Genomic DNA, 23,993 nt, shown 5'->3' on the forward strand with positions numbered 1-23,993 from the left:
AAACTAGTGGTAATAACTTACTGGAAGTATGAAAACCAATGAATTTGGGAATGTGATATTGCGAACCAGACATTACAGCATTAAAAAAAAAAAAAAATGCTGAGCCATACTAAATTTCTAACATCAGTATGGCAAATTCAACAGTATGGTTCAGATGAAACAGTACAACCTTTAATCATTAGTCTTATGTTTCATCCACTCTGCTTCAATGGTATCTGCAGTTGTGGGAGTTAAAGCTTTTCCAAATGGACAACAGACTCTAACTGAAGGTATACTAGTTAACTTCCCACCTCTCCCAATGAGGGGTTACAATATAACTGTTTCTATCAATGCCTGTACTATGTCACATATGTTTTGCTTCAATAGTCCTTAACACACCCTTCACTAAGCAGCAAGAGTGCCACTAGTGAACTGGCATAAGAAGTTACCTTATAAACTGAGGAAGAGTTGTCTCTATTTGCTACTTGGTGAAGACAGTCCCATCCCAATAACAAAAAAAATTATGGAATTTAGACCACTTCATCATCATAGTTTTAAAAACAGAATTTAGGTGGATAGATTCATACAAAACATTATTTGACAGACAACAGGCATCACTAAACAGCAGATGTTGAAGAACTAACTATACATTATCCTATCTTCTTAATAGTGAAACAGCAAGGATTTATTAAGATGCTAAATTGTAAAAATTTGCAAGAAGGAATCTAGAAAAAAAAAAAAAAAAAAAAAAAAGAGAATTCACAAGAGTTGAGATAAATACCTCATAAATTCCAAAGCATATATACTAGCATTTACATGTGTATACTCATACAAACATAATTTTGGTATTATACGGGTGGATGCTTGTAAGCATTTATAGGAAACAGATAGTAAGCTATTAAAAAGTAAACATAAATATTGATAATTTGCCTTAGATTTCTGAGATTTTTTTTCAATACTAAAACTAAGTTATCTACCTGACACTGAGACATAAACTAAAACATATAACAGTAATTGGAGACAAAGATAACTAACCACAAAATGAAAACACATAATCAAAATAATGAAAATAAAAAACAAGAAAAATATACCAGAATGTAAATTTAAAAAAAAATTCATTAAAAAAAGTCTGTAACAATCAAATCCAAGTGCTTTTTTTTGTGAATCTGTGAATGAGATACAGCTAAGTCTCTCTCCTCAAATCAATAAAATAAATTAATATAAAACAAAGCAAAAACAATTTAGAACACAGAATTAAAAAAAAAGGAAAAGAAAAAGAAAAAATGTAGATTTATATAAACTGACATACTTATAGATTTTAAGTAAGTTTATATTTATATTAATATTTATGGAATGCCCCAATATTGTTTTACAATCATTCAAAATAAAATATTTATTAAAGAAAAAAAAAAAAGATAATGATCATGTTTTGCAAAGGCAGCACCAGGAATGGGGGAGGAAAATACTTATCACTAGATATATCTTTCATTAACATCCAAAATCAACATGACGACTGCAGAAACAAGCGGCTGTTTATAAAAGAATGAATGAAAATATTGCATTAACCAAAAATTTTTCTTTTAAAATATTCAATTTTTTTAAAAAAAAGCTTTTAAATATAAGTTTTATTTATATATTTATTTTTTTCACCAGATAAACTGGTCAGAAGTGGGGAAATTTACTGGTTTCAGTCTCTTTACAGAACACACCTAAGAAGATTAATCGACTGTCAAACAGATGTACAGAGACAATGGTTGGCAGCAGAAGCAAACAAACGAGACACTTATCAAAACAAAACAAGATAACTAACAATCAGTTGTTGCATGTCAATGATATTATATGATAATATATCTATAGATGCATGTGTAAAGCCCAGGGTCTAGGTTTAATGGCAACAGGACACAGAAGCTAACAGTAAGGCGATATTCGAAAGAAAGAGAGAGCAACAAAGGGTTCGACCCCGACTAGTGTGAGACCTGCACTTTGATAAATAACATAATTTTTTTTTTATCACATGTTGAGCAGAAAGAAAATTTACACGATACTATTTGTAAATTATAAAAATAAAAATAAATAGAAACAAAATTAAATAAATAAGCCGACAAATGGCAGAAGACGCGCACTGAACAGTTGTCAGGGAGGGAATGGCACAGAGAGGTAGAATTAAGGGTACTACAATGGGGAGTGACTTCTAGAACAAGACAACCAGTTAATTAAAGGAGGGGAAGAAAATGATAAAAAAAAAGAAATGAACAGGTAAAAATGACATTTAGAAAAAAAAAACCTGCTCACATTTATTATTGCTGAAGCCTTATATATTCAGTGGATTTGCAGGCAATACTGGAGAGTTATATAAAAAAAAATAATATCTAATAGAAGGAAATAATAGAAGTTCAGGATACTTATTGCCAGTAAAAAAAAATCAGTGGTAAGAAAGAAAACTGCCAGTAGCAAACAACACTGACAGTTAGATATGGTAGCTTACACTCTGATTTGATCATTTTAAACTGGTTTGTCTTTAATGAACTAATAAATCAACTGGCCAATAGTGGTGAGGTGGAGTCTGTGTTTGTAATTTTCATTTTCAAGGGTTGAAAATATCGTAGCATTAGAAGGCTTTAAAGAGTCTGAAAGCTAAACTTTAAATAAATAATTCAAAAGGGAACTAACAACCATTAGCAAGAGTGTCAGCCCAAGTAGCTACTGAATGGGAGAACAGTAGTGTTGAGTTTTGATAGCAATACATGTTCATGTTGTTCTGCTTTTCTTGTGTGTGTAGAGTTTGATAACAAGTATTGCTATGCAAAAATTGGTCTAATTAGAACTTTCAGAGGGGGGGAAAAAAAAATATATTGAAAGAGTGATGTGAAATGATACCAAGATCATAAAACAGGCCACTAAATGATTGCTTACAATGAAGATTTGTACAACTTTTGGCCATTGTTAAAATGTGAAAGAAAGAGAGAGAGAGAAAAAAAAAAAAGAAAATTGTTCAATGATGTCAATATTCTATGGAGTGGAATAATCCCATATTACATCGAAGATAGTCGAGGAGGACTAGTTGAAAAAGGTGTCCACCACTGTAGTACCCAACCAGGTTGAAGGCATCATATATACATAAGTATATGAAATGTTCCACATCTGGACAATTCCTACCTTTAGATAATTCTCCAGAACTATTTTAGTTCATAATAAACCCAGCCTCCTTTTTTAATAGCAATATCTGGGGTGGGGATGGGGGGAAACACTGAAAGTTTTTCATTCTTGTTTCTCTCGTATATATGTAAGTGTGACCACACAGTCAAATACACATGCACACACACAAATACACATCTGCAGTACTTATAAATCTAGTCACACAAACATACATAGAGTTAGATTCATAGTCAAGAATACAAACATTTTGTGACAGTTTTCCACAAGTTTTAAAAATATCACATTTAAAACTGTTCAACCAAGTTTCTTCTTTTTGTTTTGTTGTTGTTACTATTTTTTTGCTTGTTTGTGTTGTTTGCCCCAAATACAGAGGTTGAAAAAAAAAAGAGGTGATTCCTAAGTGAGCATCTCTCATTCTGTCTTCATCCGCTTCATCGGGTAAACCTCACCTGCCCCGACGGTCGAAACAGGCATCACTACGATTGTCTTCTGACCGGCAGGAAGCTGTGTTGTGGCTGGAGTGGCTCGCAGACTAACTTGGTGAGTGTTACTGATTGGGTTTGTCTGGGCAGTGGTACTTATATTGCCGGTGTGTGATATGGCAGGAGTGAGAACCATCACAGTAGTGGTGGCAGCATTTGTACTGGTTGTTACCGAGTCTACTGCATGACCATTTCCAGAACTGTTGATGACAGTATTATGTGGAATGTAGGAGGGCTTTACACCAGCAGCAATTGAAACATTACAAGTATCCAAGGAATTTAGTGCTGCAGCATTACCAAGGTCAATGAACTGTAACAAAAAAAAAAAAAAAAAAAAAAAAAAAAAAATTATAACTCTTATTTTTCAACACTGGAGAAAGGAAAGATAAAGTTAACTTCAGCAGATTTGAACTCAAAACAAAGAGAAATGAAATTAAATACTGCAATGAATTTAATCTGGCTTTCTACTACTTAAATCAACTCCACCTTTAAACATACTAACAATTATAATGACTTCATTTAACAAAGTACAAGGTCAATTTTAAAGCGAGAGCACATATAGCATATGTAACTGGTATTTATCGCAGTAATACCAGATGTAAAAGTAAAGGTTCTGAAAGAACTGGAACAGAGAAATATAGCTATGTAATCAGGTTCCACATATTTTTATCAGTCTAACAATCGCAATATAATATAAGCAGAGACAGAGTCTTAGAATAATATGAGAGGATGTGGATGGTGTGATGTTCATACTTCTCAAAAAATCATTATCAGATTCTACAACTGAATACTGAAAGTAAGCTGTTAACTATATTTGATGTGCATATGCCGTAGTATAAGTTGTTTCTAACAAACAGTAACACTATACAAGAGATAAGCACATCACAATATGAGTAGTCTTTAGACAAGGGGCTTGGAATGAATGTTGGCAATACAGTGAAAACTACTGAAGGGTAAAGCATCTGAAATGTGGTATCCACGACTTCCCAAATTATATAAATTTAGAAGTATTTCCAACTATGAAATATAAATTGAGTGTAAGGCTGCTTGTGAAAACCCTCTTCAGTAATTTAGAGCAAGGCATTGTTCGTTACATCATGTAGGCTTTGGAGAGAGAATAACATATTGAAGCAGTATATTTCCAAAATTAGTTGGACCATACATACAGCAGGTTGTCAACAATAATGTCAATAAGGTGTAAAATTAGATAATCGAAAAGGGCTGAGTTACTAACTGCTATATGAGCTTTAAAATAACAAAAAAATTCCCAGAGAGAAAGAAACAAGTATGTTATAATAAAAACAACTGTGTTTGAGCTTGATTTCTTTCATTAAAAAGTTTTTATATTTTCTTATTAGATCAATATGTATGGTTTGGAGCAACAAAACCCCAAAAGAGAGAAAAAGGAGGAGGAGGAAAGACAATATTAGAAATGATTACTGAATGGAGTGAATAGTTACCTGTCTGACTTTTCCCATCACAGCAATAGGGGTCTCATCTGTGGCTGCAGCTACTTTGTGCTCTACTAAATAGAACATATATTCATCGTATAGGAGCCGTATGAGGTGGAAGGAACCAAAGCTGGCAGCACTCCGCAAAGTCAAATCTCGAATAACCATTGAACTACAAATAATTAAAACAGATACAACATTAAAATGACTTTCATAAAAAGAAAAGAAACAAAACTGGCAATCTACAATAGCTTAGAGTTTTGTCTTTAACCCCAGAATAGCTAATATGCTAGTTTTGTCTCCTAGGTGACAAGATGCAATGATCTAGAAAAGTTTCTTTTATCTTACTTGTTTCAGTCATTAGACTGCGGCCATGCTGAGGCACTGCCTTGAAGAATTTTTAGTTGAATGAATTGACCCCAACACTTAATTTTTTTGCTAAGGCAGGTACTTATTTTATCGGTCTCTCTTTCGCTGAACTGCTAAGTTCAGAGGATCTGAATGCACCAACACTGGTTGTTAAGTGAAGGTGGGGGACAAACACACATAATATATATACAATGGGCCACTTCCAGTTTCCATTGATTAAATCTACTCACAATGCTTTGGTTGGCCTGAGACTAACTATAGTAGAAGACACCCAAGGTGCCACAGAGTGGGACTGAACCCAGAACCATGTGGCAAGAAGCTTGCTTCTTATCACACAGCCATGCCTGTGCTTAAGTTTGTTGAGTTATCAACAGTTAAAGGCTAATCCTATTTACGAAAGGTTAAACCATATGATTTATTTATTGGATGGGTAATATCATAGGGCTACTGAATTTGAAAAACAAATAAGGACAGGATTTTTCGACAGCTAGTAATGAATAATGCATGTTTATTTGAAGAAAATATGTATGTGCATATAAACTTTTGCTAATGAATGTACAACACTGGTAAAGAAATCAATACTTTTCAGTTTCATGTGATATTTTTCAAGCTACACAGATACGTCCATATAACCCCCACTGTCAAAAAATGCAGTGAATCAATAATTGGCTCATTGGAAACCTGTAACTGATGATACTATTTACTGTTCATCAGCTGTGGGGTAATAAGTCTGCTTCCCACCACATGGTCCTGTTGTTCAGTGCCACTGCATAGTACCTTGGGCAAGTGCCTTCTGCTATAGTTCTGAGCTTATCAAAGCCCTGTGAGTGGATCTGGTAGACGGAAACTAAAAGAAGCATGCATGCATGTACGTACATACTGGGACTGGGATTAAATGTCTCAGATGAGTTGTTAATAGGATTTTAGGATTTCAGATTATAAATATTTTTAATATTTAGTTACACTATGCTGAATTGGTGTGATCTATGATTGCCATCAGGTGTCTTTTTGCTACATGTGCAATTAATCAAAGGCAGGATTCTAACAAGAAACTGTTACTTCTGAATCAAGGGCAAAATGTTTTTATTTACACAGGTAACTGCCTCAGTCGATCTTTTTGGTTGTCACTTAAGGGAGATAACTCCGATCTTGACTTCAGCTTCATTGGTTACTATTATACCAAGTAGAAAGTTTATATGGGAAGCATCAGATAGTTAAATAGTATTATCGCTATTGATATCATACTTATCACAAATATACATACATATATATATATTGTAAATATACAAATAAGAAATTTGTTTTAATTTTATTTTAATTGAACAAATATTTTTATTTTGAAAATTAGACATTTCATTATTCTGTATAAAGCACCATGAAATTATGGACAATAAATGATGATGCTGATACCCAATAAAAGATCGGTAATGTTCTAGTTACTCAAAGAAAGTAATTATTAAAATATCTTTCATCTCCAAAATAAAGTTAAAAGTATGAAAAAATTTTATTCTTATTTAGAATCTGGGATTTCTGTAGTTTTTGTCACAATGTAGACAAAAACTTAAAACTATTTGAGAATGTTTTGAAGATTCACATATATATATATACTATAATGGAGAAAGTTGCTTATTAATTAGGTATATAACAATTACTAAAAGAAAGCAATTATTAAAGGGTTAACTGTCTGGAAATATTTCTATAAATTCATGTCCTATGAAATTTCCTATGATTTCGAATTTCTGAGTGGTTGGTGTTAGGAAGGGCATCCAGCTGTAGAAACTCTGCCAAATCAGACTGGAGCCTGGTGTTGCCATCCAGTTTCACCAGTCCTCAGTCAAATCGTCCAACCCATGCTAGCATGGAAAGCGGACGTTAAACGATGATGATGATGATGATGATTGAAGTTTTTGAACTCCAATTTCTCACAAATTTAAGTATTCATTTCATTCACTACGTCCAATTCTTCACAGATTTAAATATTTATTGCATTAACTGGGAGTATTCCATTTTCATTTGTAAAGCCTCTCATTTTGTCTTTTAAGTTTTAATTCATTATTTGGAAAACCGACAGTTTATTTTATTAATGTATACGTAATGTAAAAACATCTCTATTGAATGAAAATTTTTTTTAAATAGTCATAATTTTTGAAGGCAAGATAACTGTGAGAAGAGTCGAGAAAGTTGGGTAATTACTATTAAAAGACGAAGAGAGAAAAAAAAAGTTACTGACAAGTACTCAAAACTTGCACCTTATTCACAGTCTCCAATTATTCTATACCACTAAGCCAATATATACACAAACAGGTTGCACGAGCGACTTCAATAGTGACACACACACCAATACACACACATAGATACGCATACACACAAATGAAAGGCAATGAATATGTGTGTGTGTGCGCTGACAAAACTTTGTGCTGCATCGCTTTGCGAAGTTTTATCAGTGAACAGGTTGTGGTTTCAAAGCGGCAAAAATATTTTGACACAAATGAAATTTTAATGTTGAAGTGAAACTGGTAATACTTAAATACAGAGGTCCCTTAATGGTATAACTTAAATACAGGTGTTATGTACAAAATATTTTAAATGTACGCTGTGTGGACGTGTAATGGCGCCCTAACCCTAACCAACTCTAAAAACTAACCCTCCCCTTCATATCATTACATAGCTGTATCAGGACCTCTGTATTTAAATAGTGCCATGAAACTAATAGTTTTTGTGTTTTCCTGAATGGCTTACAAACTTCTTCCATGCTGCAACTGTTTTTGTTTCAGCACATGATCTCAGATCAAGTCACTTGCTATGCAAGAACATCTCTGCCATTTTTTAAAATCACTGTGGATAAATGCCAGCAATGACCTTTTCAGGCTCTCCAATATTTTAATTTCTAAACAGAAACAATTGGGGGCAGGGAGTGGGGCTGCAAAAAATTCTTAATTTTTCAAATTTTCCTTTTAAATAGCATATAAATGTATTTATGGGGGGAAAAAATATTGAAAAACATCAATACATGCAAGAATGATAAAGAAACGAGGAAGGTTGTCTTTGGATGTGCTAGAAACAACAGCCAAATCACCCTCAATTTTCCCTCTGAAAATATTGACAATTTTTTATTATTTTTTTTTACCAAAAATGCTCTTCTCATGGTTTTGAAGTGCCAAAAAAAAAAAAAAAAAAAAAAAAAGATTGGCCAAAGTAGGTCCGGAATGGGATCATGAGGGAGTGGGGTGTAAAAAAAAAAGTTTTCAAAACTTTTTCATACAAAGATGCCCCCCACACCCAAACCCCATCATTTTGAAGGCTGTGGCTTTAAAAAAAAAAGGGGGGAAAATCCCTGAAAAATTTCCCCCCAAAATTTCTTTATAATCATAATCTACGCTGTTTGAAGGGGATTTGTATACATTTTCTTCCTGAAAGTTATGAGAGGAAAAAAGTCAAATTGTGTGAATTTTCCGAAACTCCTCTCTCCACCCCCCTTGGAAAAATTCTTTCCCATAAATCCCTATATGCTCTGAACTACTTTATAATAAAAACCTCATTGAAAAATATAGTGAAACATTTTTGAATGTCAAGGGTAAAAATTTTGCATTTGGTAAAATTTGCCAAGGTAAAAAGGGAGCACTGGTAGTACGTTTTTTGAGAAGTTTTTTTGAAGTTAGTCACAGAAGGTCAAGAGCCCAAATAGCTACAGGAAGGACATGGCAGAAAAGAAAGGAAACCAATGGATGGGTCTGATTGCATACATCAGGCACCCAAGTGTTTGATGCACAAGAAACAGATCTTCAAAGTAAACTCATTTTACAGAATTCATACTGAATTCGTAGTGATTTATTACATTCCTATAGTTCTGAGAGTCCAGATTTCTGAGAGTGAGTGCTTTTGGAGATACAAGATATTATTGATAATTAACATGAAAGTGAAGGGAAATTACCATACAGTCTATCCAAATGAAATTGCAGAGTTTATACATGTAAAATAAATAAATAAAATATAGTCCAGGTACCTATAGAATGACCATTTCAATAAAAACTGTCTTGCAGCTTTTGGAAAATTAGCACTGCCTTCATGTGGCTTTAAGATCTGGTTGACAACTCCTTCAAGCCATACAGCCCACTGCTCTAGGGAATTCTGTGACTGGAGAGTTTTCTTGAAGTCCTGTTCCAGCTGATGGACCATAGCATCTTCACACTGACACACCCATGAAGCTTGTTCCTACAAGCAAACAAAGTAAATTTAAAGTAAATTTAAACTTCATCCAAAAAGAACCCAATGAAAACAACATATCACAGTTGAGATTGGTTTTCTTTTGGGCAATGGATGAAGCAAATTAAACATTATAATATTGATTTAAAAAGAAATTCAAGCATTATAAATATTAGGGTAAAAAAAAGGACAAAAATAAAAACATGCAAAATACAAAGCAATCAGTCCAAATCAACCTATTCTTATTTAACACTTTAGCATTCAAGGTGGCTATATCCAGCTTCTCACATCTATTATAAAATGTCATTCTAAAAATAAACAGTAACATTATTGAGGTCTTGAAACAAGATAATTCATGATTAATTCAAAACAATATGAATAAACACGACATTTGACATAATAGTCTGAATGCTAAAGGGTTAAATCAAAATGTGACTGTAAATCTCTTTACTATATTAATGATAACATGATTTCACGAGATTATTACTTGTTGTACATGGTCTGACATTATTATATTTTGTGTAGCCTGCATATTATGGCTATTTTCCCACATCTGTTTTATTTTTTTCACATTTTCTTAACGGATACTAATTTCAGATTTAGCGGTAGCAATTAGGATTTTGAAAGTTTTTTATGAAGGAAGAAGCAGCTGCAGCAAATGAAAAATGCAACAAACATAACCACTTGGTAGACTTAAAATCCCTTTAACTTATACCACTTGTTTGTCCCAATTTAAGTGTGTAAAGACTAGCTGCTACACAATATAGAGAATGGGAAAAACAATGGTCCCTTACATACCTTGACAAAACTCAGGCATTTTTTTGCCATAAATAATGAGCATAAGGAAGCTATCTAAGATTACCAATTATTGGAGCACATATGACCCTCTAGTGACAAGTCTTCATTATTATGACCCAAACCTGGTTTTTAAACCTGTGTATTTTCATTTATGAGACACCAACAAACAGTACACCAGGACAGTGTATAAATGGCATTTAAGTTCTATTAAAAGTTAATGGAAAGTGTCATAGGCAAAAGGATGATGAGGTATAAAGGCTGGATATGTCAGGCAAGCCAATAAAATGAACTGTATGAAAGATCTGGGTACTGTTGTAGGTTTAATTTTATATGAGAACAAAAGACAATAGTGCAAGTCAGCATGTTGTTTGGAAATGATCACTTCTATACCATAAACAAAGCTAAATGACTGGTATTTCACTTAGGTTAAACTTATTGAGAATTTTGCAACTTCACTGAAAGCAGAGTTATTCAAGGAAAATAACTGTTGTGAGAAATGTAGAAAACTGGCCAGAGGATGTCTCTGAATACACGCAATTTTTATGAAACAGAAAAGAACCTAGTGGATTCTGCAGAGTGGGATTTTTAATAAATTTCACGAAAGAAATACTAGTTTTATTTTGTATGCATAATTCTATTTTATAAAATACATTATTTTCCAGTTTTGTAATTTACCTGTAAGGGGAGTGATAAGTTCTCAAATATATGTAACTTATTTTTTAATAAATATAGTATAAATGAATTTATTTCATTTTCTAGTTTACTTCAAACATTTTAATAAACTTCTGTAAGTATATACCTTGACATATACCTATTTTATATGCACTCGTGTTCAGTCGAAAATCCAACCATATACATAATTCTTCTTTGATGTTCTATCCTACAACTCTGTTAGATACCCAATTGAATATTGGCTAATAACTCATAATATATAATGATATTTAATCAAAATTTAAATAATTTTATATTTCACTGAATTAGTATAGGATTAAAAATTCATCATCGTTGTTATCCTTCTGAATTCAACCAATCTTCATAAAATAGAAAAGATTAATGATAGCAAAAGAGTGTACTGTGAATGTCAACATCAGAAAAGGAAAGCACCCAATGAATGACTCCCTCAACTACTTGTTGGAAGACTGTATTTTTCAGAATGGGATGCTTGATAACTTTCTATGAAATTAATTTTTGTATATGCAGTTTCATTTCACAAAATATTCTATTTTCAAAATTTACAAAGATAAAAATATTTTAACATCATAATTAAAGAAATTAAAAGCTTAAATTACAAGAGTAAAAAACTTGAAAATGGTTTTGGATATGTTTCCCAACTTAAAAACAGAAGCTATAAACCTGCTAGTACTAAGTGAATAAGATTAACAGTGAAAAGCAATAGAGAACAGATTATTTATAGGATCTAATTTGACAAGAAAGAGTGATGGGCACTCTGTAGTGTAATCAATAATGCAATTGTAGGCAAGTGATAGATACACGGGGTTGAAGACTCATAAGTGATCTTTTATAATATCTGCTATCATCTTATATTTACTGTTCTCCTAGTTGAAGCTCTAAAACATTGCAATATGCAGTTTCATCTAAGGTAAAACAACAAAAAAATATCCCACATCAAACACACTTATTACATACATTATTTGTTTTGCAATAATTGAACTGCTCATATGATGTGATGTGAAGTGGAACAAGCAACTTTTTTTTTTTATGAACTATAGATTTAGTGATGATGTTTCCAAAAGAAGGTCTGCATTCTAATGACCTAATACAAAAATAATGTTTCTGAAAAATATACAAATGTAAGAATATAACTTTTGCTACAAAATAGATGTAAATATATATAAACTACAAAGGTATTGAAATTATTACCAAAATAGCGTATTTTGATTAAAGGTACCAAAACTCTCAACTATACACAGGTCACCTTAACCCTTTCGTTACTAACCCGGCCGTAGCCGGCCGAAAATTTTTTTGGTTCATAAGACTAACCCGGCCGAGAGTACCCATTGTTATTTAAATGTATATTTGAACCCCAAAAAGACAAAACTTACCTGAACATAAGAAGCTTATTTACAACTGGCAATACAAAATGTACCCCAACTACCACAAAAGAGAGAGAGAGAGAGAGAGAGAGAGGAAAAAAAGACAAAACTTACCTGAACATTAGCAAAATCGACTCGATTTAAATCTGTTAACATTTGATTAATCTGTGATGTGTTTTGAAGTACAGCACGAGCTGCTTGTGCAAGATGATTTAATGATGTATATCGACGCAGTGTCTGTGCAAAAGCACTTACTGCACCAACCTGCAAGATATATATTAAGTAAATTAAAATACATTCAAAACCATATTTTGTTGAAATTTGCAACATAAGAAATAAAAAAAAAGAAAACCATTTGTGCCATATTCCTGGCAATGACACGTTACTTATGGAGTGAAATAATTTTTTTCCCATTTTACTAATGTTAGAACAGGAAGAAGTCATTCAGAGCAGTCAACTATCTCAACCAACCAAATTATAACATCTTAACAAAGAATCTGTCCCCACCACCTTTTTGTTTGAGGAAGTTTTCAATTGTATTGCTTTTCCTACCTACAAGAAAGCTATGGGTGTGAATTTATAAAGGAGTTTCACTGATTTCAACTATATTGATACTTCAGATAACTATGTAAACATCCAATCAGCCTCTGAACATGGTCACACAATATTGGCATGAAAATCAACAAATATTACATTACTTTTTACATCTTACTTTTTTAAAGGTCCCTGTCATATTCGATAGTGAGATTCTGGAAGAAGTTGATCAGTATCTTGGAGCTACCTCCACTGCCACAGGCCAGTGTAAAGACAACATAGAGACCAATAACATGCAAAGTACATTCTGATGTCTCTACAGACAGCTTTGGTCTAAGTTGGAGATCCATGTAGTCACAAAAATTTCCACCTATTAAGCACTTATGTACCATCCTACAGTATGCAACAAGATGTGACCAATTTAAGTAGTAGATTTATACTATTTGAAATTATTTAACCACTTTTGCTTTGCTGAATTTTCTGTGTTTGTGTTTTGGATTCTATGTCAAATATCCTGGATAAAATATTCTTTGGGTATATTATGCAAGAAAGGACATGAAAGTGGGTCAAATGAAAACAACAACCACAATCTCAACATACAAAACGTAGCTATAGCTTCAGAAAACTAATGAAAAAAGCTTCTACTTAGTCATTCAACTTGGTAGAAACAGCAGCTAAGTTTGTTTCAAATCACACCCCACTGTCTCAAAAAAGACTGGTTCCAAGTAGAGCATCATTAATCATGTCTGGTCAAACAGGGTTGACATAGGGCTAAACAATACTTTTAGAAAAGACTCACTCAATATAGAAATTAAGTAGGAATTTAGTGTTAACATATTTAAAGCAAGGAACATTAAAAAACTGAACTGAAATAAAACAGCAGGGAAAATCAATATTAGTCAGATTAACATCCTTTTAACGATTTTGATAGATATGAAGGGCAGAAATTATACTTTGCTGATGAGGTCATAACAAGATCAAAACTTTTTCAGAATTGTCTTCCATACTTACCAAAATAAAACATTATAAGCCACACTTAATATTGGTTGTTGTTCACTGAATAATTACTTTAGTTAGTTTTCTAATGTAACTTAATTATTGTTTTTCACAAAGATGGCATCTCTGAGTTATGCTTATATATACAAAGGCTGGCAGTTCATCTCTTTAGAATGTGCAAACTTTATATATATATACACATATAAATAAAATTATACTTATGTGCCCATCTGTTTTAATTTAATTAAGTTCTATGTCTTTGTGCAGCTGAGGATTGCTCTGCATTTAAACTGATGTATTAGTTGCATTGTTCAATTAAATTGAGTTACGTGAAATGATCGTACTGCATTACCTCTGGATATCCTTGTTGCTTATTTTTATACATGCATATATATATATATATAAATATATATATACCATCATCATCATTTAACATCTGCCTTCCATGCTGGGATGGTTTGACAAGAGCTGGGCAGGCAGAAGCCTGCACCAGACTTCTGTGACTGTTTAGACAGGATTTTTACAGCTGGATCTCCTACCCACCACCAACCACTCAGCAGATTGGACTTAGTACTTTTTATGTGGCACAAGCACAGGTGAGATCAGTTTTGGCAAGGTTTTTACAGCTGGATACCCTTCTGAACACCAACCACTTTACAGTGTGGACTGGGTGGCACCTGCACTGACAGGGTCACCAAGTACTTGCAAGACAAAAAACAAAACAAAATGATATATATATTATCATCCTCAAACTCAGAACCATTAAGACATATGAGATCATATTTTATGTTTTTACCTAACTTCAATGCTAGGCAACAAGGCTGATTAATACATATTGGCAAGGTTTAGAGATAAGCTAGTTTGGCTACAGCTAAAGGCCTCTTAAAATATTGGGACTTTTTTTTCGTTCATTACAATTTTAGTATAATTTTATATTAAGTAATTATATAACCTTATTAACAAATTATTAAATAAAAATAATCATTTTCAATATAAGCTTGTTGGCTTTATTATATAATTATCAATTCCTTTTAGATATCATTTTCGTCATTCTGTGAACAATTGCCGTATAGGTGGTCTTCTATAAGGATCCCACAGCTTGAGACCTCGATCTCTTTAAATCTGGTCCTGAATATACACAAACCTATATAAATAATCATACCTTAGTTTTGACCATTTCATCTGGAACACCATGCATTGCACCTTTTAACCAGTTCTCTAAACTTTTAGCAAAATTCCGTATAGCCTGAGTTAAAGAGCCTGAAAGAAGTTTTGAAAACAAAATTGAGCTTTCAATGTGTACAGTAGATATAATGTATATTTTTATATTATTCTACACATCTTTGTCTTTCTCACTTTTGCATTCACCCTTTCTAAGGTAACTGTGATACAGCTTCATGGATAAGATGATTGGAGTCAGCAGACATTTCACTGTGTCTCTGGAGAGAGCACATACTTATTCTTCATTGATCTAATTTACCTCTCTATCAAAAATAAGTATCAGGTTACCTGAGGATATTATCTGCACAAATTGATATCCTGTTCAGGAGGAAATTAATCTTTCACCAACTTCACACTACAAGGACCACTTCACAGAGCTAAGCTCCAGTTCTTGGAGAATAGAAACATTTATCTTTAATATTTTTAACACTAGCTTCTGCAGAGGTGTAACTATATGTATTTAGTTACAGGCATACCATTAGCAGAATACCAGTTAAAATTCTCTGCACTATTAAGCTACATAATTTATATTGAGTTCAAACTCTACTAAGGTTAACTTTGCTTTTCCTCTTTCCTGAGTTGACAACAAATCAAAAATACAGGGATCAATTAAATTGATTGCTAACTTCCCAATTTGTGGCATTGTACCTGTGTTAGAAATCATTATCAGAGAAGGTATTTTCTAAACATGGCCACTTACTATTTCTACACCTATATTTTCTGCTATTCGAGTGGGAATACTGATGTTTAGGTTAGGTAACTAAACTAATATGCTTTGTCAATAGACACTATACAATAACTGTAGCAAGTAGAGTATTGTACCTAGCTGACAGACACTACACAATAATTGTGGGAAGTTAGGAATTAACTGCTAAGATTATGATTTAATGTACCAATTTGGGATGGAAAAACTGCAACAGGCAGGTCATATATGTTTTGCTTAACAAGCAGCTACATTTCCTACTGATTATACTGTACAGCGTACAAGAATCCATTTTATCAAATCAGGTACTACAAATTGCCTCTGCAGTTTTATTTTATTCCAACAAGATTATTTGTCAGAAAATTAGTGCTAATGAGATATGCTCATTTACTAATGTCCAATATTTAAAAAAACAATTTCAAGTCACTAATTTGAGAATTCGGAAAGGCAGGTTAATCAGTAATATGATTGATGCCTAATATATTATACACGCATGTGCACCGCTAAATAAGCAGCTAAGCAAAACTTAATTTCACTCTACCCTCAATAATGAGATCTTGAATTGGTAAATGTTCCATTGTTATTCTTAAATTAGCTTTAAAATAATAAACTCAATTTAACATTTACACGCACACAACTGGATAAATGAAATATACTCAGTCCAAGTCCTATCAACAGGCCTGTTGCTCTTTTCTGTACTTATAATGTTTAATATGAACTGCAATAAGGTTTGAGTTTAAGACTACATGGTCAATAGTATAGCATCTAACTTCAGTCACAGTTATACCATATCAGTAAAATTCAGACCAAATATCTAGTCAGTATGTTTTTTTATCTTTTATCTTTTTTGTTTCAAATATATGAACGTAAGATCAATTACTTTCCTATTGATCCTCTTTATTTCATTCATCAAAAATGGCAAAGAATTAATTTCTTAATAAAAGGTGACTGAAACAAATGAGAGTTATAGATCCTTTGTATATAAGAGTACAAACTGATACTTCCTGGAAAGCAATGGCTCAGGAACTTACCTATTTAGCCATTCAATATGTAATAATACACTTTTACTTGTCTCTGTCATTAGACAGCAGTCATGCTGGGACACTGCCTTGCAGAATTTTTTTTATATAGCCTGATACTTATTCTATCAGTGTATTTTTGCCAAACTGCTAAGTTACAGGGATGTAAACACACCAGCACCGGTTGTCAAGCGGTGGTGGGGAACAAACACACACACATAACAGGCTTCTTTCAGTTTCTATCAACCAAATCTACTCAAGACTTTGGTCAGCCTGAGGCTATAGTAGAAGACACTTGCCCAAGGTGCCATGCAGAGGGACTGAACATGGAACCTTGTGGTTAGGAAGCAACCATACAGGTTGTAGGAAAGTTTGCTGCAAGACAAAAGATGAATTGCTTCCCTTGGTATATAATTGTTTCAACCAGCAAGAAGGGGTAAAGCAATTTCTAAACTCGTTTAAAATTTTCGCTACACAAAAAGATTTTGTCGAATGAATAAAGAAATTTTAAATGAGTTAAGCAATTGTTTTACCCCTTCTTATTGTTGAAACAATTATATATCAAGGGGAGCAATTCATCTTTTGCCTTGCGGTAAACATTCCTACAACCAAAAATCCTGAGGTGAATTTTCCTGCAGCAAACTTTCCGGATATGCTTCTTACCACACAGCCACGCCTGCAACTATGTTTAAAGCAGTTAGTATACATATAGTAATTAATAGACAGCGAGTGAAAAATATTTTGTCAGTACTTACTGGGTATCGGTCGAAGAACATCAGGTATTAGAACTTCAACAAGAGCTTGATAAAATGCGTAATCAGATCTTTGGACATACTTCTGCAAAGGTTCATATTTACACATAGTGTACAGTTTATCTTTGGGAAGCCTTTTCTCATAATTATTGTCAGTGCTGTGTAATGAAAAGAGAAAATTGAATTTAAAGAAACAAATTCAGTCACTACTATTTATTACTTGGTTACACAGGCTGAAGGCTTTAAATTTATAATACAAAAGAAATGAAAAGTTATGAAGGTTTATGTATTTCTCAAGGGCACAAATTATATAAGTAAAATAGGAAAATTAGAAATCAAAATTGGGTTTAGATATGGATTACTGGGAGTTTAACCTGAGCACTTCTCCAGCATTCTATTTTTATACACGGTAACTTATAAGCATTACAAGATTAAATTCAAAATACGAACTTTATTTACAAAATAAAGTGTATCTTTTCCTTCTAGAATTCATTAAAATTCTCAATGGTACATTCACCTATTCTTTTGCATGTTCTCTCTCACTAGTTTATTTTTCTTTTAATTTACCTACCTAATTCTTCCTTATGCTGTCCCTTGTTATTTTCACAAATAAAAGAGGAGTAAAATCAGGATTGCCTCTAGCATAAGGGACAACTTTTCCACCTTTCTTCATTCTCAGACAAATGGCAAGGCCTGAAAACTCTACACCCTTCGTGGCATATTCATTCTGTCTATTGCAAACTTTCTTAAAGGAAATCATAATAGATTCTGAACCCAGCACTTCTTAGTGTTCAATTTATAGAACTTAGCAGGTAAGAGAAATAAAAGTTGCTGTAAGTAGAATGAAGGGCAATGAGAATCATGTATCTCAGTCAGCTAACTGCAATCATCACATGACACTAGAAGTTAAATAGTCAGGCTGAATGTTTTAAGGTATTTAGATTTTCTGTTTCAAGTTTCTGTGTTTAGATCACACCCAAATTTCTTAGAAAAATAGGCACTTGCAATACACTACACAAAATCGAATCTGACAGGCAAGGATTAAAAGATTAAAACAAAGCTACCTTTGCTGCTGTTCTAGTGTTTGGTTTCTCCAGAAACCCTGCCACAGAGCTTCTATCAAGGAAAACTGTAAATTCACTACTGCATCCACAATAGCCTGAAATAAAAAAGGAATATCTGTAAAATGTATATAGACAGAAACTACATCACAAACCATCAGATTTACACATGGGACCAATACTGAATCTTCTGAGATAGTTTGATCAGATAGAAAGCAGTGAGATCTCCACTGTCATCTTAAAAAAGGGTTAGATACCACTTTTGATCATATAGGCATGATATATCAGAGCTGACCTGAGGCTAAACAACTAAGATAATCTTTGGATGAACTTCCTTAGACAGAATAGATGAGCTAATAACTTTAGAAACTACAAGTTTTGTGACTGAAAATTAAAAGGCTGGTCCATTAGTCACCAGTTCAAATCTAGATAAACAGCTCAGCTCACTCTGGTGAATATGTAATAAAATTTGCTTCTACCTATGTGGTTTCAAGTTTCACTTCATAGTATGATACTTTTGGTAACTGTCTTCTACCATAACTTCAGGTTGGCTAATACCTTAACCCTTTAGTATTCAAACTGGCCCTATCCGGCCCAAATATTCAACCTGTTTTATGTTCAAACTGGCCAGATCCAGCCTCTCACACCTACCCTATGACGTTCTAAAAGTAAATAACTACATTAATGAAATCTCATAGCTATGAGATAATGCATAATTAATTCAAAGTAATATCAATAAATAGGCATTATATTTGACAGAGGAATCCGAATGCCAAAGGGTTAAGCAAATTGGTAGTGAGAAACTGACAGATGCTCACTGTGTAAATGTATAAGTTTATATCAGTCATCCATGTTTGCTTGAGTTGGATGGCTCATCTCTGACACATTTCACTATTTGTCGCAGTCTACTCACATCTCCTTTGTGAGGTTCAACCTCCTGAGATTAACTTCCACTACTTCTCAAGTCTCTTTTGGTCTTTACTACCACATGTTCACAGCAACTCAGTCTTCTCCTTTGCAAATAACTATAGCTAGATTTTTGCTTTCTTTCTTCAGCTAAGGAACAAATTTCAATTGATGCATATGTAATAACTTTACTCTAGTACAAGTCAGTCAATTTTAAAAGAAGCAAAATCATCTAATTTCTCTTATATCCAGTTATTCTCTGGGCTCATTGTATTCCATCAGTCAACCATACTAACATTACACACCAAGTAGAGTATGCTAATCTCATTTCTTTCAAACCTTCACACCCCTCTGTATTCAAGGCCCATGTTTTGTTACCATGCAACAACACACTTTGTTTGAAGCGTTCACAATTGGTAAGTTGGCACAAAAAATATCTCATGAACTATCTGTGAGAATAAGTTTTAAAAATTAAACATTTGCTGAGTTCAATTTTTGCCAGCATGAAGGAATGCATGTGTACAGAACACTACTCAGAATGATATAATATGATGTTAATCTATATGAATTAGATACTCATGCAATCATGCATTTATTATTATTTATATGAAATCACTTAGGTTCTCTGTTCAAATCTCACCAGTGTCAAACTTGTTATTCGTAAATCCTTTACAATACTTAAAATATGCAACAGAAATATATTGAACTCAATATTCCCTATAACTTCTTGCTGTGGGTGAGAGTAGAAATACACTTGTATGCATCAATGTGAGTAAACATCTTCAATTAAAAATTTTTTGATTTCATCTTGAAAACCTTATGTGTGCTTGTGCACGAGCACAAAGCTTTGAGGGAACACTAACTAGGCTTAATTCTATCAATAACATCCTGAACCAATATAGCTCCATGCCTGGAAAATAGAAATTAGTGAGTATTTGTTAATAGATAAAAGTATTTTTTCTTCGTAGGACCATGTGTAGCCCTATATCAGTTCTGAGCAAACAGAATCTATGATAAGAAGGTAGTTGCTAAGCTTTAATTTTTAGATACATCCATACAAATTAGTAGTGCAAATAAAATTCTTTTAACAAGAAGCTAAGTCCAATATTATTTCTGTTAAATCTATCCTCCATTTATTTTTTTACTGTTTTACTGGGACAAGTCACCTGACTGTGTAGTCATGCTAGGGTGACACCATCAATGCTTTCAGTTTTTGTTTAGTATATGATATTTGGTGAGTGAGTAAATTGTTAATATCATGTGTTTCTATGTTGTACATTTCATATTAGCGTTTGAGAAAAAAAAAATTCAGATAATTTAGGACAAGGGGTGATGCACTGAACAACATTCACAAACATCTTTTCAATTAAAGCAAATTTCCCTCTTGAATGGAAAAAGAAAGAAAAAAAAAAACTAGCAGCAATTGTTTGGAACGGTTAACGAAGAGGGGAGATAATTTCAAGAATTTAGAATCAATTTTGCAAAATTAATTTTCATGAGAATTGCTAACAACTGACTATAGCTAGTTTTTTCCTTTCTTTTCCTGCTAAGAAAACAAATTTTAATTAATTTAAACGAAGCGAAATAATCTCCTCTGGTTGAGAATATAAAACACCAATGTACTTTCACAACTACTATAACTTTTACAGAAACATAATGGGTGCAGGGATTGATGAAGTTGAGAAGTTTGCATCCCAAACACATAGTTTTGGGTTAAGACCCACTGTATGGCAATTAGGGCAAGTGCCCTCAATGCAGCTCTGGATCAATCAAAATCTTGTAAGTAGATTACAGTCAGAAACTGAGAGAAGCCCATTTTTGCGCACGTGTGCGTGTATGTATGTATGCGTGTGTTTACTTGTAGTAACAACAACAAGTGTATCGAAAATTATTCAGTTATTGTGACTATCTTTAAAATCAAAAAATTTACCTCAGCGTGTTCTCTGTAAATTTTTTCAAAAGTTCTTATATGGTCCATCATAATGCCATCGTGCAATGGCATGACTGACGTGTCAACTTCAACAAAGTTGGGAATTGCTCCAGAGGCATCCCCAAGAAACTGCTGGTGATGTTGCTGTTGGGTCTGTGAACTATCCTGATGACCACTGTTATAATGGCTGTACATACCATCATTCTCTTCCACTTTATTGTTGGCAAACCGCATCCTGGGAAAACAAAGGAAAATGTTTAATAAAGAAAAACACCCTCCCCACACAAACACAAAATTAGTTACTTTGACTGAATTGAAGAGAAAACAAGAAAATTTGTAATGTTCACAACAGCAGGAATGATAAAAATGAAATAGTTGCAGCTAGGAATCAAAACTTGATGTGTCACACATAATACCTAAATTTATGTAAGAGAGCATACTGAAAGTTGCAATGCTATGGCATAGGAATGTACATGAAACATTAAGTATATCTTAGTTATTGTATAATAAGAACTCAAATCCTAAGGGAACAATAATTTTGAACAAAGCACAAGAGCCTTTTTTTATTCAGTTGATTATTAACAATAAAGGATGCCATGGAGGTATCCAGTCTATCACTGTAAAGAGGATTACATTGCATTAAGTGATTCTCAGTTTGTGAATACCACGCTAAAATCATCTCATTTTCTACCAGAAAGAAGAGATGAATACCACAAATATTCATATTTTAATATGTGTATCAAGGGAAAAATAATACAATAACAATGAATTAAATGTAGCATTATCTAAGATTTGGTAAAAATGCCGTCCCAATAGTTGGTTAATTGAAACAACAAATCAAATCACTAATGCTAAATAGAATAATTGTTGAGCAATCATATATTTTTATAACAATATACTGCCAAAAGGCCACCATTTCTAGCAGTTTGAGTGACAGCCTATAGGATCACAAGTTTACTGTACTTTAGATGGATTTAGGGAGTTGGTAATATGGGACTGGGGTTTCTCTAGTAAGCCAGTAAGAGAAGGGTTAAAAGAAGAAGTTTACTCACTTTTTACCATGATATATTGGCTGTTGTCGGAGGGCCATTGTTTGCTCATCAGTGAACTGGTTGAGAGGAGAGTTGGCCTTGATGCGGATACCATAATAATGGTACTTGGAGTTACCACTTTAAAGAAATATCATAAATAAAATATTAAGATTATATATATATAAGTAAATTTATTCAGCATTAATGAATACAGTATTTCACTTCAGACTTTGTTAAACATTATGGAATTAAAAGAACTCAAAGCATGAAACTCACTTCCAGCCTATGTTTCAGAGGAAACCTATAACTTAAACATTAACGGCACCAACCTTATCCACTCTCCCTATCCTCTTAACCCTAAGGGCATTTTTGTACCCTTTCTCAAACTAACAAAAATATAAAGACTAGAATATTATATAATTTAGTGTTTTTTTTTTCCAAATCACCTGTTGAGAAGAATCAATTAGATTTAATTTTCCAGACCAAATGAGTTTTCCACCAAAGACACCAGTGTAATTACAAGTACCTTCTTTTATGAATTAAAGAATGCTAAAGGGTCATAGAGCTTTTCATAATACTGACATTTTTTCCTTATGAAGCCCACTTCACATTCAGTTAAATGTTGTTCAGCTAAACACATTTCTTCATCTTCAATGTACATTTGCAAGGTCAACAAAAGTGCATGGTTCTTGTATTAGAGTGTATTGCAACAACTGTTCTACACTTCTCTGTGCTTTGTCACATGGACTCTACCAAATCCAATTCTCAGTCATTTCACTTTCCCCAGTTTGCATTCACAATTTCAAGTGAACACAAATAGTGCTCACTAGCTACTATCTCTATTTGTTGTTGAGGGTGGAAAACTGTTGTTTCCTTCTTCCCACAGAGTTGTTATTACCTTGTTTGCTATAGTGTTTGTTAACCTAGAAGGAAGTGGCACATTTAAGAAATCTTTTCCAAGACTTCAGATAACTCTGAACTGGTGCTTATTTGAATACAGACAGCCGTTTATTTATTTGATGCTGTAGACATTCTCTCAAACTGGTTTCTAACCTACTGACTAGTAGGGCTATGCATGCAAGAATCTGGAGGTTGCTGGTATTTGTTAGTCTAATGCAGCCTGTGATCAATCAACAAGATATGCCAACAGCTGGATCTAACTTTTTAGTATAGATTGAATTTTTTCCATACTTGGTTCATGTACTTAACTATGGCATAACACAGAACCAGGGCAGCTGAATACAAAGTCTGAAGATTTGCATCAGATCTTATATTTGCAAACTTGCTGAGAATATGTCACCCACATTTGCCTCTTTTCTGGATCTGGGTCAAGGGCGACACCTAATTA

The 23,993-nt window shown here is 33.2% G+C and overlaps 1 protein-coding gene across 18 annotated transcripts in view; it reads right to left on the reverse strand.

The window, feature by feature from the left end:
• Positions 1-1,077: 1,077 nt before the first annotated feature.
• The window catches only part of LOC106870734 (DNA-binding protein RFX2), a 75,272-nt gene continuing 52,356 nt past the window's right edge, over positions 1,078-23,993 (reverse strand). For all 18 annotated transcript variants that reach the window (XM_089350905.1, XM_089350902.1, XM_089350896.1 and 15 more), the window contains 9 exons: positions 22,667-22,783; positions 21,615-21,849; positions 18,782-18,876; positions 17,721-17,875; positions 15,185-15,282; positions 12,607-12,756; positions 9,441-9,649; positions 5,078-5,240; positions 1,078-3,927 (listed from right to left, as the gene is read on the reverse strand). In XM_089350905.1, coding sequence (XP_089207031.1) covers positions 3,547-3,927; positions 5,078-5,240; positions 9,441-9,649; positions 12,607-12,756; positions 15,185-15,282; positions 17,721-17,875; positions 18,782-18,876; positions 21,615-21,849; positions 22,667-22,783 — 1,603 coding nt within the window. In that variant the 3' untranslated portion in view covers positions 1,078-3,546. The remainder of the gene's footprint in view (positions 3,928-5,077; positions 5,241-9,440; positions 9,650-12,606; positions 12,757-15,184; positions 15,283-17,720; positions 17,876-18,781; positions 18,877-21,614; positions 21,850-22,666; positions 22,784-23,993) is intronic.

Source organism: Octopus bimaculoides, chromosome 4, assembly GCF_046866305.1.
Source record: "Octopus bimaculoides isolate indiv1 chromosome 4, ASM4686630v1, whole genome shotgun sequence".
NCBI lineage: Eukaryota > Metazoa > Mollusca > Cephalopoda > Octopoda > Octopodidae > Octopus > Octopus bimaculoides.